This window comes from Barbus barbus (genome assembly GCF_936440315.1).
Source record: "Barbus barbus genome assembly, chromosome: 34".
Classification (NCBI taxonomy): Eukaryota; Metazoa; Chordata; class Actinopteri; order Cypriniformes; family Cyprinidae; genus Barbus; species Barbus barbus.
Window position 1 is genome coordinate 5,105,939 of NC_136762.1, and position 16,380 is coordinate 5,122,318.

Here is a 16,380-nt window from a genome sequence, read left to right on the forward strand (position 1 = left end):
GTAGGGCTTTGAAAATGCGCTGTAGTGGCTGTTATGCAAATTACAGCCGTATAAATGGCAGTAATGCTTTTAGCAGGGTCGAACACAATCAGATGGACGTAAACATCGCACCGTTACTACAATCAGACGGGCCAGGACCGCTGTGAGAGAGAGGAGGCCGCGGCGGGGGGCGATTGCGTTTGAGTGTGGTGATGAAGGCCGGTGTGTGTGTGAGAGGTTTAGTGCTGCTGAAATGCTGCCGGTATTAATTGCTCGTCTCTAGTTTGGCTTCGCTCTGCTACTGCTGATGACTGATTAGAAAATTGCTTCCAGTTGAAAAAATTGGATTCCATCTCTATTTCACTCTCTCTCTTGTTCTTAAAACATGTACTCAGCTCGTTTGCTGTCAGGCATTCCTCTCTCACATGCTTTTTTTCCTTGGTTACATTTATTTTTATTTGCATTCTTTGTTCTCTTTACCTCTGACCGTACACGCACTCGCTTCTGTGGCTCTTAGAAAATGTGGAAGGATGTATTTTGGAGTACTGTAGTGTTTATTATAGTTATTATAATGATATTAGTAGGTCTGGGATAACTTTTAAGACTCTGTGTCTCGTTCTGACTCACTTTCTTCCTCTTTGTCTCATCCTGTCTTTTGGTCTCTCACTTTTAGTTTAATGCATTTTAGTGGCATTATAGATCATTTAGATTCATATCACCAAATATTGTTCAGCTTAGCCGAATGCATTTTATTTTATTTTATACATATATTTATTTTGCAGACGCTAAGTTATACAACAAAGCAATTCATCTTAAAGTGATCCATTTGATTTATTTTAAAAATAAAGACAAGAAAAAAGTACGTAACACGGAAGAGAAAAATAATGTTAATATTTTTTTATTATTATGAGGACTAAAACAAGACAATCACTGATCTTACATTTACATTTAGTCATTTAGCAGATGCTTTTATCTAAATCTAAAATTAAACAAGTCAAAAGAATAGAGAATGCTAGTGTTAGAGGGTCATTTTTTATTTTAAATGATACAAAAAAAAAGAAAACAAATTGACAAAATAGAATAGAGAGCTAAACTTAGAGGGTCAAATGAAGATGGACGAGATGTGTTTTAGCCGTAATTTATTTATTAATTTATTTTTAGCAATAAAGGTAAATAAAAGGGTATTGATAATATAATTAATAATGACATAATATACCATTATATAAAATTTGCAAACTAAATACAATAAACACTCAACATGATATTAATAATCAAGAGGAATACATTAATTTTGTTACTGTTATTATGCTCCTATACTAAAATGATTGGTTTCTGTGTCACAGTGATCTCAGACAGACCTCCACCCGTCGTCCGCCAGGGTCCCACTAACCAGACCGTGGCTGTGGACGGGACAGTGGTCCTGGGATGCCAAGCCACCGGCACACCGACTCCCACCATCCTGTGGAAGAAAGACGGGGTCCTGGTGTCCACCCACGACTCTCGGCTCAAACAGCTGGACACGGGAGCCCTGCAGATCCGTTACGCTAAGGTACGGTGGCTCTGAGGGGTCAGAACCACATCAAAGCCTGACATATTTATCATACAGATAAATGTACAGTAACAGGGGACGTGACTCCGGTTCATGGGAACCTTTTCCTTTGGTGGATTTATAGCTTTGAAACTCCTCTCTGACCCTGATGATGCATTAAAACGCTCACGTATGGAGGTCTGAATGTGTGCTCGAGTGTTGCACCAAACCAACTTGTTCTCGTAAAGTACTGTTTCCCTTGTTCGCTTTTCCTTAGTAACAGATTTTTATAGAATTTTCCATTCCAAACACACCGCACAGAACAACTATTTACAGGGAATCTTGAGCAGTTTTGTGCTGCGCCGCTCGTCTCACCCAGCGCCTTGCTTTCATTTTTATTAATATTTTATTCATGGAGGTTTCTGAATGCGGCAGGGTGGTTTATTGGATGCAGTTAGCTGCTGTTTCTTTCTGAGCTGAAGTTGGCAGATCTTTTTTTGAGCCGTTAGCCGTTTTATTCCCAGATATCCGAGACAGCACTGCAAGATTCACAAATCACAGCTCCCTTTATAAAAATATTCTCTACATGACCTTATTCTACATCCCTAATCAATACCTAAACTTAACAACTACCTTATTAACTATTAATAAGCTGCAAATTAGGGATTTATTGAGGTAAAAGGTGTAGTTAATAGTGAATACGTGTTCCCTATTCTAAAGTATTACCAAAATTATTTAATTACTTTAATAGACGTAATTTAATTTTATTTAAAAAGTAAAATAAATGTAATTTAAGGGGAAAACCTTTTTTTTTTTTTTTTTTTTACCATTGACAATAATTTAGTTTTTCTTTAAGCATAAAACTCACTAATTTTGTCAGGTTTGTTTGAAAACAAAACTTAATATTTCATATAATATCATATCTCAAAACTAGACTAAAATACCATATTTTGCAGTATAAATTGTATGCAGTATTTTTCTAAATAACAAATCTTTGTTTATTTTCAGGTTTAAACTAGATTTTGAATCATATTTTCAGTATGTCATACTGCCTCACTATTAAAAAAAAAAAAAAAAAATATATATATATATATATATATATAATTTCTCTAAAAACAAGACATAATATCTAATTTATATATTATATTTATATATTATCATATCACATCTGGAATTTTGTATCTCAAGGTGTATCTTGTTTTAAGGATGTGTTTATAAGAAAAAAATACACATTTTTGCAGTACCTCAAAATAAATAACAATAATAATACAGGTAGAAAGTATTGATACAGTATAGCTATATTGATATATCATCATACATCCTTAATTATTTTAAATTGCTAATGATTGCGAAACAGTCCTAATATCTTGTTTATGTATGCATCTTTGAAGGTTTGTTCTTTTGTTGGTGTGTGATTGAACACAGACATACATGTGTGTCGTACAGCATCAGACAGGCTTTCCTTTCATCCCTCACTACAGCACAGCATCATCATCTCACACACAGACGGCCAGTGTTCAGAGAGCCGTCAGTCAGCCTGCAGGTCTTGATGTGTGAACACACACTCCTGCTGTCACCCCCCCGTCAGCCACGAGGGGGAGGGGAGTGTTTCCTGTCACCGCACACACACACACGAGCACCCGGGTTCCCCCTGCACGGGGGTTAAAGGTCCCCGCAGCATGGGCTGTCAGAATACGACTTTAATTAACGTAGATGTCTCACTTGACGACGTCTCGCTTCTTTTAAAGAATAGAGGAGAGATAAAGCGCAATGAGATGAGTCTCTATCTGTTGCGCTTCGGGCGGCCCACATTAATGAACATGTTATTAAGCGAACATACGCACACCAGTAGCTCCAGATAGACTGTCTATTTCTGGCCACTTTCATACCTCTTCCGTAAATTGACTGACAGATCGGCTGACATCTTCTTAAATGTATATATATTTTTTTCTTTAAGATATTAGCAGACACCAACACTACATCATACAGTCACTATTATTGTCATTCTGTGCCAAGAAATCACTGTCTAGGAACACACATGTACATTTTCTTATTTGTGTGTTAGTCTTTTTTTTTTCTCGCTTTTTAAAAATTTTTGTTTCATTCATTCATTTAGATTTCCTAGTGAGTCCTCCAATTAATTGTAGCTTTGGGAAAACTACTATTTTATTTCATTTATTTTTTTTAATCATCATTTTGATTACCTAGCAAGTCCTCCAATTAAAATACAGGTTTAGGAAAATTATATTTTATTTGTACTTTTTTTTTTTTTTTTTAAGAAATTTGTTTATTTATTTGTTTGTTTATAATCATCCTTTTTATGGAAAGTCCTCCAAATAACTTACTATTTTTATTTTGTTTGTTTGCAAATGTTAGTGGTGCAGACATTCCACATGCCACCTTTACATATTATATTGGTGTAGATCTGGATAATCTATAAAAGCAGATTGATTCATACATTCAGTTATTTTATTAACGTATTATATACGAGCAGACAAAACAATATTCAGTCTTCAATATGAAAGCAGTACTCTGAATAGACATCTTGACAATGCACACTGTGTATTTTGGTATTAAATGACACTATAGTGTCAAATTAGGAGTTATTTTGGAGCTGAATGTAGGAAAATCATTATTAATGTATGTGTATATTTGTAGTAATATAATTATTTTTTTTCTTGATTTCAGCTGGGAGATACTGGCATGTACACCTGCACTGCGTCCACCCCCAGCGGAGAGGCGTCTTGGAAGGCTTACCTGGAGGTGCAAGGTACGACAGAGAGACAGAACGCAAGATAACAGACAATAGAGTGAGAGGCGCTGAGAAACAGACCTCAGGAAACTATGTTTAAAATTGAGTTTGAAATTAAACCTTCGTCTGCCTGTAATTGGTTTTCATTGTTTCTTGATGCAAATTTGAACCGCTGCTCTGGAAAAAAATCATTTTGTTACTTAATATTTTAATATTAAATAAATATTTAATATTTAGTATTATATTTTTTTCCAACATAAATAACTGAACGTCCTTAAAGCAAGATTTCTATGCTAATAGGGGGAGAAAAATAAACAGTTCAAAAGGGAAAACCAGTCTGTTTACCCTAGTGCCAAATAGTTTTTTCTTTCTTTTTTTAAGCATAAAAACTCTAGATTTCTTTAAAAACAAGACTTAATACCTATTTAATATTTCATATAATGTCTCATACTGCATGTAGTCTTTTGCTTCTCATGTAAATTGACCTTGTTTTAAGAATCATTAGATATTTATTTCTTTAATTTTAAAGCTATGTAGACCAGAAAACTAGACAAAAATACTTTTTTTTTTTTTTGACAGTTATTGGGTGTAATCAATGCACAGGATGATATGCTCATGTGTGTTTATGGTTTCAGAGTTTGGCGCTCCGGTTCAGCCGGGCCGACCCACAGATCCCAATCTCATCCCCAGCGCCCCATTCAAACCAGAGGTCACGGACGTCAGCCGCACCTCTGTGTCTCTGTCCTGGAAGCCCAACCTGAGCACTGGAGCCACACCCACCTCTTACGTCATAGAGGCCTTCAGGTGACATCATCAGTTTTGACTATACTTATCGATCATTGGTCGGTTTGGTTGTACGAGCGTGTGCTTTACAAACATTTGTGAATATCCTTCTAAGCAAATGGTGGTTCTGTAAATACCCAGTCCATTTGCTGCGGCATGTCATAAATAATCATACCCACTTGTAACCTCATTGTTTGGAATAATGTTTGTAGTTGCGATTTTTCGCTACAAAGTTTGGGCCGCAGGGTAAACTGACATTTGATTTGTGTGGTGTGGACGGCAGCCATGCGACGGGCAGCAGCTGGCAGACGCTCGCGGATCACGTGAAGACGGAGAGCTTCGTTCTGAAGGGTCTGAAGCCCAGCGCCGTCTACCTGTTCCTGGTGAGAGCGGCTAATGCGTACGGCCTGAGCGACCCGAGCCCCATCAGCGACGCTGTCAAAACACAAGGTCAGTTCTCCTTTGACCTCCCAGACAAGCGTCCTTTTATGTGTTTAAATATTGCACTCGTGAGAGTTATGAAATTTATCACTGTTTTGTGTATAATCTCTGAATTGGTATTTATATATGCTTGTGCTTCATATTTTCTGTGTGGTTTGTGTTTATGTGAGTAGACGTCCCACCAACCAGTCAAGGAGTGGACCATGGGCAGATCCAGAGGGAACTGGGAGATGTTGTCATTCACCTCCACAATCCCACAATTCTCTCATCGTCTTCTGTCAGAGTCCAGTGGACTGTGAGTGCTGCCACATTTTCTTTTAAAGGGACAGTGCACTCAAAAATAAAAATTCTGCTAAAGGGATAGCTTAGGGTTCCTCAAATCTTTCCCTGGAGGTCCAATCTGCTGCAAAGTTTAGCTCCAACCCTGATCAAACTCACCTACCTGTGATTTTCTAATGATCTTGAAGACTCTGATTAGCATGCTCAGATGTGTTTGATTAGGGTTAGAGCTAAGCTCTGCAGGAATGGTCCAGATTTGAGGATCCCTGGGATAGCTCACCCAAAAATGAAAATTCTGTTATTAACTACTCACTCTCATGTCTTTCCAAACACGCAAGACCTTCATCTTTGGAACACAAATGAAGATATTTTTTGATGAAATCTGAGAGCTTTCTGAGCCTGAATAGACAGCAAGGCCCAGAAACGTAGTAAAGGACATCATTAAAATAGTCCATGTGACATTAGTGGTTCAACCTTAATTGTATGAAGGTACAAGAATACTTTTTGTGCACAAAGAAAACAAAAAAATTCTTCTGATTTCTGATTTCATAAAAAAAAATTATTTCAGATCCGAATTTGAACAAAGGTCTTATGGAACGACATGAGGGTGAGTAACTAAAGACAGAATTTTAATGTTTAGTCACAACTTGGCACATGGAATTCAAATGACCTTTTAATCAGTGTTTTATCTTGTTTTCCACATCCTAAACATAAGATATGCATAATTCAGAATCAAAATTGTGTACAATTGGAAAATTTTAAAACAATAATAAGACTTATTTAAAAGATAATATTTTGTCAATTTATCTTTCTTAACTCACTGGCAACTTCTCAGTTTAAGCATAGATTTAACAAATTTTAAGTTGTATGTGGTATTGAACAACTGAATTGTGATAATTAAACAGTGTGTTCTAAATATCTGAACTCAAGGTTGATTCTGTACAGATTTTGACTCCACAAACACACGCACACAAGAACAGAAGTATTCCCAGCATGTTACTTTTTAACATTTTGGGTCGTTCGCACTTTATACGTATTTAATCAGAAACAGCTGAAACGGCATCTGCTTTTATTGGGGCGGATCAAGAATTGATTAAAATCTTTACAAGCGTGTACAGTTCTCCTCCCTCCACGGCCATATGGACTGATCCCAGTCCTGAACACCTCCGATATGAAAATCAGTTCACATTAGAAGTCGACAGAAGCTCAAATCTGAATATTCAATATTGATTTTTGCAAACCTAGGATAAGTATTTCAACGCACACCTCCCCCTCCCAAAAAAAAAGAGAGAATTTTGTCCAAAATGTTAGAAATATTGCAACAACATTAATACTTGGGATTATAGTTATAAGTTTTGTTATAATTGTAATAGTTACAGCACATTATAATATTTAACTATGTTGGCATGTCTGATAAACCATGGTGTAGCTAACTAGCATCAAATGTCATAAAAATTCCTAGTCCTGGACAATGCTAATGGTAATCATTAGCAGGCGTTTAAAGCATCTAAGTGGTTTTGTCCATCAGTTTTGCCCTGTTCTTGCCTGTAGGTCGAGCAGCAGTCTCAGTACATTCAGGGCTATAAGGTGATGTACCGGCCGTCCCCAGAGGGCGTTCAGCAGCGTGTGGAATGGGCCATGTTTGAGGTTCGAACCCTGGGGGAGAACAGTGCAGTCGTCACCCAGCTCAAGAAGGGCGTGACCTATGAGTTCAAAGTCCGACCTTTCTTCAACGAGTTCCAAGGCACCGACAGCGACATCAAAGTGGCCAAGACCCTGGAGGAAGGTGAGGAGAGCTTCCAGCCATCTGACTGTGTGCTCTTTAAAGAGTAATGTCCCACAATTTCTCATTCACTTCACAGTAGTCACAATACAATGTGATGTGCGTATATATATATATATATATATATATATATATATATAGAGAGAGAGAGAGAGAGAGAGAGAGAGAGAGAGATGGGTAGTAACTGATTTAGGGGTGTCCCCGTCTAAGGATTTTCATAGTAGAATCAAAATTTTCGAATCTTGCCGGTATTCGACGGATAGTCAAATCATATGTTTGGGGGCGGGGCAAAATACATTACCAAGAGTCAAGTCAGACACAGTCATAAATACTGACGATAACACACAGGGAAAATGTGTAATGGACGACTCGCAGATACAAACGGGGTAAATAATGTTTTATGTTTTGATTAAAAGATAGTTAACATTAAACGTCAGCGAAACCCTAAGAATTCACAATTTTTTTTTACAATAGTGCTCTCATTATAACGTTATGTATATGACAGTCCCAGTCATAGTTATTAATATTCTGCATTCATTGTTGTTTGTCCTGCTCACGCTGCGCGTCCTGAAGAAATAATCACCGTACCTCAATGAAGCGCTTTACTGCAGGGCAACTCAGCCAAATGCATCTTATACGAGATAAATAATATATACACGATATATAACCCGGCTGAAATGTTTTGAAATCGTTAAATTGTACTCTATCTGATCGAAAAAATCCAGTCTTTCACTCTGCCCGTGTCAATTTGAGACTTGTTAAAGATTGAAATCCCTGCCGCCAAGATCCTCTGTCGGTCACAGATTCTGGAAAGTGAAACTTAAATCTAAAGGGGTGGTTGGATTTAGTCACGCACGTTAAAATATTTACTTGAACCTTCTTTCTTTTCAGATTCTTATTTACAGCATTATTTTAATAGGCTGTATATTAATTTATTTGGAGAAAACTGGTAGTTTTATGTGAAATCAAAGATTTGAGCACTCCCATATTTCCAAAATGGCACGATCATAACACCCCGCGAATGTTCGACTGTGAGATTGGGAGTCGAATCAGGCTCCTCCTATCGAATCTTGGACTATTCGGGGTCACCCCTAAACTGATTGCATGTAGTCTGGATTACGTAATGATCTTTTCAAGCCCTGCTCACGATTCCTGCAGTTCCTTTATGAACCACAGTTTAGGAAATATTTACGTAATGTAATGTTTAATGCACTTCATTATGTTAATAACAACAAATGTAATATATTTTCTTTCTCTCTGCATTTTTATATCAATATGGTGCAAGATTATCCTATTTAAATCAATATGATAAATTAAAAGTAATCTAAAAGTAGTCTGATTATATTTCCTAATATGTGTAATGTAATGATTACATTACTAAATACAATTTTTGGAATCAGTAACGGATTACAATTCTTAAGTTATCTACCCAGCTATATATATAGAGAGAGTAATGTTTCATAAATTAAAAAAAATAATAATTATAGAACATTTTAATTTCTAATTTGATAATTCAAATTTCTGGATTAGGTTTCTGGATTTTAAATTTTAGGTTCACATATGGTTAAAGATAATGAAATAATATAGTAGGTTTTTTACTCATGTTCCTGGTATAATTAAAATTTTTGGGTTTGTTTCGGACAAGGTTTTAGTCAGTTTTTTTTATGCGCAATTTTTAATTTTATGTTCATATATGGTATGTTTTGTGAGACATAAATTATAATACTTTTTTTTAAATAAAAATTTTAATAAAATACACAAAATGATCATGTATAACATAAATTGAATACAAATTATTATAAATATTTTTGCACTCACATTCCTGGGCAAAATAAAATGTTTTGCATTTGTGCCTGGGTGTACCCGCTCAGACAGGAAATAGAAAGACACTTGAGTTTATTTTTGGGTTTGGCTCAATCACATTCACAGGCTACATTCAGGTTTTCCGCATGCCCATGCAGTCTTCTAGAGTAAGAAAGACGCTTGCCTGCATTCAGTAGTTCTCATTTATGTTAACGTGTGGTCTGCGGCCCATGAGGGAGGGCAAAGCGGGCCGTTTAAAACGCTTCACGAAAGCCAAGCAGCCAATGAGAAGCCAAAAATCGAAAGCTCAAACAACTGCTGTGCTAATTGTTCCGAGGGTGTGGCGTCTGTGGCTCTGGAGAACCCCAGCCATTTGGTTTGCTCCAAATTTGCCTGTGTGTGTGCGCGCCTGCTTTTTTATGTAATTGAAATGCAAATCGTCAGAGACAGCAAATACAACGCAAATGTTTCACTCCAGGGCTTTGTGTTAACATTCATTTATGTATTAAGTGGATAATAGTTATGTGAAATGAAGTACAGTGACAACATTCTGTTCACCCTGAGCTCAAGTATTCGTTCTGCTGGCATCTGGCACTGGGACGGTCCAATCATGTTGCTTGGCAGTCTCCACTCATTATTTAAGTGCACTAAGACCGCTGAGTGTGTGCTATTAAAATGAGTGCTTACATGTGTTTCAGAGAACACACACACAGACACATAGCTCATATACATGTCTACATAATATTTATATATGTACACATTCACATGTGAAATCTGTATATTTGCATAATTTAAGGTGTTAAGAAGGTGTATATGCACATTCAGAACACGTGTGTATATTGTAAGGTGTGTGTAACATCCCGCTCATGTTTCTTATCACAGCGCCCAGCGCCGCTCCCAGGGAGGTCACCGTAACGGGAAGCGGAGACAACGGTACAGCTATTCTGGTATCCTGGCAACCGCCCCCGGAGGAGGAGCAGAACGGCGTGGTGCAGGAGTACAAGGTACGAACCACAGGAAACAGACAATGAGAGAGAGAGAGAGAGAGACAAAGAGAGTATGAAAAAAACAACAACTACAGAATAAAGGATGGTAGTAGAGGAAGGAAATAGGAAGTGGAAGAGGAAATTATATTTACTGGCTCACACTCCATTCATTTTATGATGTGCTGCTGAATGAATGCTGGCTTGATTTTCATTGGAGGAATTTAGATGTTGTGACATGCTGCCACCTAGTGGTTCACGTGGGGTGCTATCACAATGGCCTTCCAGACAGATGTGATCATAGGGAATGTTTTGATATGTTTTTCTTTTGATTTGACTTATTTTGTAGGCTGTTTTTTCATCATTATTGTATTTATGCCAAATCATTCCCTTATAAGTATTTGAAATTATAAATTAAAATAATTAATTATAATGTTGCATTTATATAAATGTTATATTGTAATATTATAATAAATATAATGCAGTTATAATATATATATATATATATATATATATATATATATATATATATATATATATATACACAAATTAAATCTATAATTATTTATAAATAGAATTAAACAAATATAACAGCTAGTTTTCTGTGTTTTTGTTTTGTTGTTTTATGACTAAAGTATAATGTTGCATTGGTTGTTGGTTTGATTAGGGTTAGTTTCAGGCAAAATATTTTTTTTGACTGGTTAGCAGTGTACCAAAACGTTACCATATAAACATGCTACATTACATTTCATAAGATAATTATGTTTGCAAATTATGAATAAGACGTTTTTGTAGATGCTTTGTGTCTTTTTGTGTAATTTGTATTTTATGCACAATTGTACATACTAACAAATATAATTGTGGCATCAATTTTCTAGCTACTGTACATTCTTTCTCTTTATTTTCTCTTTAGTATCAGACGTTGTTTTGACTAGGGCTACTTTCTGACAAAATATATTTTTGACTGGTTAGTAGTGTGCCAAAACGTTACTTATAAACATACTACATTATATTCCATAAGATAATTACGTTTGCGAATTATTATATTTTTTGTAGATGCGTTTTGTGTCCGCTATTTTTTTGTAGTCATACGCAATCATACTAGCATATAGTCATTCGCAAAACATACTAGCGAATATAATTGCGGCAACTGCATGTCTTTATGTGCTTTTCATGTCCAAACAAGATAACAGAGCCCATCTCATACGATATTCCTCTCAGGCTCTTAAATTTTAATGGCTTTGCGGTGTTTCGGTATTTAGTTCGTAGGCCGCGGCTGACGAGAAGAGGTGCGGTTCGAGTCGTTCAGTCCCAGTTCATTTTCCAGGTAAATGTTTTCAGGCAGTTGAAAGAAGGTAGTCAGTAATTTCATGCTTGTTAAATTGGGCGGAGGAGGATTTTGCGCTAATCACTTTTCTTGTACACTTATTTTTTCTTCCCCATTGTGCCTCAGGAGAACTTCAGAACGCTCAGAACGTCCTCGCTCGTTACCTCACTTTCTCTCTTTCGACCCATAATTTTTTCCCCCCTCTGAAGCCTTCGGGGATGTCTAAATCTGGTTAGCATTTCCGAAAAAGGGGACGTCAGCATAGAAAAACATGTAAAAAAGCATTTTTTCTATGCGTCATTGTGTAGAGCTCAGCGTAGATCAGTACGCTGACCTTATAATCGAAGTTAGAAGGCCAGAGAGGGCCGATATCACATTTCACCCCAGTGAATGGGCCCCTGCCGGGCCTGTGACTGTGTTAGGGTGAGGGTGGCTGATCCGAGCTCTGGTCACGCACAGGGTCGCGCACACACTTTGATGCTCATTTGGACGCCACGGCTGGCTGAGCTTCCCGAGAGGAGGGAACAGACCAGGCTTCAGTGCGTGCAATGAAAACAAAGAAAACTGCATTTTCATGTCAGGGAAAATAAGACCTTTGACATGAAGATAGAATGATGGAATGTCAGTACCACAGATAGGGAGTGTTATTCTAGGTGGTGAATCTTGTTTTCATGACACGTTTCAATTTAGCGCTACATGATAGTGTGTGAATTGATGCAGGAGGGCTGACGGAAACATTCAAGTAGATTTACTAACTAGCTTTGTTTTATTTTAAGGACAGTCATGCATTATTTTCAGACGAGAAATATTTGTATGTAACAATGGTAAAGTTAGCAAAACAAGTTGTCTCTTTGTACAAAAACAAAAGTTTGGACATACTTTACTGAACTGATGCTTCTCGTGATCAAAGTATTTTGATAAAAAGGTATTTAAACATAATATTTAAATGTATAATAATTATTATTATTATTATACACAGGTTTGGAAACACTTGACTGAATCTATGCCTCTTATGATATTAAAAATATTTTGGTTTAATGACTTGTTTAAATTCTTGATATACGTTTTGTAGACAAAATATAGAAATGCATAAATTAATAAATAGTAATAATATTTTTTTACACACAGGTTTGAATAAACTTGACTGAATTTATGGTTCTCCTGATCTTAATTTCTTTAATTTTTTTCAAAGACTTTGAAATTATTATTATTTTTTATTTATTTACAAAATATTATTATTATTAAGATCATGTGAAGCATAAATTGTCAAGTGTGTCCAAAAAAATTGTAAAAAATATTATTACTATTTATGCTTTAAATGATCTTAATAATAATGCTAATAATATGAAATTGAAAATAAAATTATAAATTTTAATGGACACTACATCATTTTTATACTTAGATTTGTGTTATTTCATAGTTAAAGAGTTTTAAAGACTTGAAGAATAGTAAAATAGTAATGATAAAGTTGGTGTGCCCAAACTTTTGACTGATTAGATTATGTTAGTATCACTTAAAAAGGTTCACTCTTTCAGAACAGACTTGTTATTCAACATAAATAATGTTTTATTAAGTGCTAACTGCTTGTCTCCTATCATGTTTTCTTTACTTTTCCCCTCAGATCTGGTGTCTGGGTAATGAAAGCCGATACCACATAAACCGCACGGTGGATGGATCCACACACTCGGTTCTGATTCCTGGCCTGCTCGCAGGGGTCACTTACAGGGTGGAGGTGGCAGCCAGCACAGGGGCCGGTCCCGGGGTCAAGAGCGAGGCTACGTCCTTCCAGCTGGGTGAGTGGAACCGGGATGTTATTCTGGTTAACCGAGACGCTCGACTCTGCCGGACAGCTGTTATTCAATACCAGCAGCTAAAGAAGAGCACAATATGAAAGGTTGATTCATCTGATAACAGGTTACAGAAACACAACAAATACTCTGATAGCAGCTACCGGCCCGTTTTAACACCCGGCTGTGTTATTATGGCTGGAAAGGTTTGTGATAATGGCCATTATTTAAGGCCTGCCCTTTAAAAAAACGGACCCTTTACGCTTGTGAATGGCATGGTTTGTAACTTGCCTTGTGGTTAGCCATCAAAAAGTATGTAATTTACAAAAACAGCCTTATCAGAGTTCTCATTCTCATCCGAGAATAAAGGAGACGTCAAGTAAAGTGCAGTTTACTTTAGTGCTGCAAAGCTTTTAATTGCTCCAAGTTTATTTCTCCATTAACTTACCAGCTTTAACTTGTTCAGCCTCGAGACATCAGTGGCAGCGGTTAAACTGCACTGAATGGAAGTGATTGTGATGCAGCCTGGTGTTGTGCCAATGGATACAGGTGGATAATAGGCCATCCGGTTATGCAAATCTGTTTTTAATAAGATGCCAATCACTGCTGTCAGAAACTAGTTTATAGTCAGTCTTTTGGCAGAAAGAGATTAAATGGTCTGTTGGATGCACAAAGAGAGACACGTTCAGTAAAGTACACTAAGAAAAACACTTGATCAACATTTGGACTTGATATAAAGCAACTGTTGTTTTAGTGTTAGACCAAGCTCATTTTTAATAGTAAGCAGTATATTGTGCATGTAAATGCACACTATGTTGGTCTACATGACTCTTATGATGAAGGGAGTCATAAGTTGCTGGGGTATATTTGTAGCAATATGCAAAAATACACCATATGGGTGAAAATGATTGATTTTTCTTTTATGCCAAAAATCATTAGGACATTAATTAAAGATCATGTTCCATGAAGATATTTTGTAAATTTCCTACTGTAAATATATCAAAACTTCATTTTTAATTAGTAATATGCATTGCTAAGAACTTCATTTGGACAACTTTAAAGGCGATTTTCTCTATATTTAGATTTTTTTGCACCCTCAGATTCCAGATTTTCAAATAGTTGTATCTCGGACAAATATTGTCATATCCTAACAAACCATACATTAATGGAAAGCATATGTATTCAGCTTTCAGATGATGTAGAAATCTCAATTTAGAAAAATTGACCCTTATGTCTGGTTTTATGGTCCAGGGTCACAAATAGAAAATTAATGTGCACTATTTGAAAAGTAACTTGGGAATTATAGGGTAAATTCAGAATTGAGCAACTAGCAAATAAGGAGGTGATTTGTCATTCTAGTACAAAAATCTAATTTTGTAGCAAATTACTTGTAAAATATTTCCCACAATGCTGCTCGTTTGCATGCAAGTCAAGGTTTGGGGAAATTTGTATTTTTAGAAATAAATACTTTTATTCATCAAAGACACAAATTGATCAAAATTAACAGTATACAGATGTTTACATTATTACTAGTCAAAATTAGCACGTTAATTCAGGCGATTAATTTTTTCAGTTTAACGCGTAAAGAATATTTAATGCCGTTAACACAGGGGCGGGACTACGGTTGACCACCCCACTCACAACTGCTGCTTCTTTCTCTTTTTTCGTGACAGGAACTATCGTTTATTTAAACGCAGAACATCTTTATGACCATATAAAACAGGAGAGTTTTCAGACGCGTGCTCCAAATTCTCTTCAGCTCCAGGCACGAGTCAAACGAGCACGGAAACGGTAGCGCGTGCTCTTCAACTGCACGCACAGATGCGCTGTAGCCTGTATCATTTCATATCTAATTGCGAAAGAAACTACAAGCATGCAATGTCGTAGTTATGTCATCAGTTAAGTCACGAAGTTACCAAAAAGGTGATTAAAGCTGCCTAAAAACTGTGCATGTATGTATTTGTTATATGAGTCACATTTATGAACATGTCTCTGAAATGCAGTGGTTTTCCAAACTGTCCCCCTCATCTAACACACCCGATTCAACTGAAGTGGGTCAGAATAGGTAAAGAGATGCCTGTCAGAACACGTTCAGCATTGGTAGCTCTTAAAGAGACAGCAGACAAAAAAACCTAATAACGAGCTGCTGTGATGTCTGGAAATCAAAGATCAAAAGAAAAAAAGAGGAAATCAATAACTTTTGTAGCTTTAAGGATTCATCTATATTTAATTTAGATAAATTTATTCAATTTCTGTATATTTCCTATTTGCTGAAGGGCACAGGTAAATATGACATTTATTATAATGGGTTAATGTGAAGATTGTCTTAAGTTCACTTAAATTAGAAGTTATTTTAAGTAGTCTAATAAATGTTAAAATTGATAGCTTTGTAATTTGAATGTCTAATCAATGTTTAAATATTAGGGGAAATACTGGACTTCAGTCATAAAAAAATAATGCCATTATACAAATATTAAAAATATACTGTCTTTATGTAATTTCTACATTAATTGGAAGATTAAATGTGAAATTATTGCAATGTAAAAGTATTTAAAAAAAAATTGTTAGGTGCGATTAATTTCAGAAAAAAATGTGCGTTTAATTAGTTAATGCTGTTCTTTTTAACTTTTTATTCACCAAAGTATCCTGAAAAATATATCGCAGTTTCCACAAAAATATTAAACAGCACAACTGTTTTCTACATTGATAAAAAAAAAAAATGTTAATAAAAAAAATTGTAATCAGCAAATCAGGATGATTTCTGAAGGATCATGTGACACTGAAAACTGGAGTAATGATGCTGAAAATTCAGCTTTGCATCACATGACTATATTAAATTTTTAAATATATTCAACTATAAAGTTGTTATTCTAAATTGTAATAATATTTCACAATATAACTGTTTTTACTGTATTTTTGATCAATCAAACGAAGG

General features: G+C 35.9%; 1 protein-coding gene across 2 annotated transcripts in view; it reads left to right on the top strand.

Moving 5' to 3' along the window:
• LOC306854581 (roundabout homolog 1-like) overlaps positions 1-16,380 on the top strand; it is a 285,946-nt gene that overhangs the window by 239,178 nt on the left and 30,388 nt on the right. For both annotated transcript variants that reach the window (XM_079392718.1, XM_079392717.1), the window contains 8 exons: positions 1,323-1,528; positions 4,196-4,277; positions 4,895-5,063; positions 5,326-5,492; positions 5,657-5,778; positions 7,314-7,548; positions 10,231-10,352; positions 13,280-13,451. In XM_079392718.1, the coding sequence (XP_079248844.1) occupies positions 1,323-1,528; positions 4,196-4,277; positions 4,895-5,063; positions 5,326-5,492; positions 5,657-5,778; positions 7,314-7,548; positions 10,231-10,352; positions 13,280-13,451 (1,275 nt within the window). The remainder of the gene's footprint in view (positions 1-1,322; positions 1,529-4,195; positions 4,278-4,894; positions 5,064-5,325; positions 5,493-5,656; positions 5,779-7,313; positions 7,549-10,230; positions 10,353-13,279; positions 13,452-16,380) is intronic.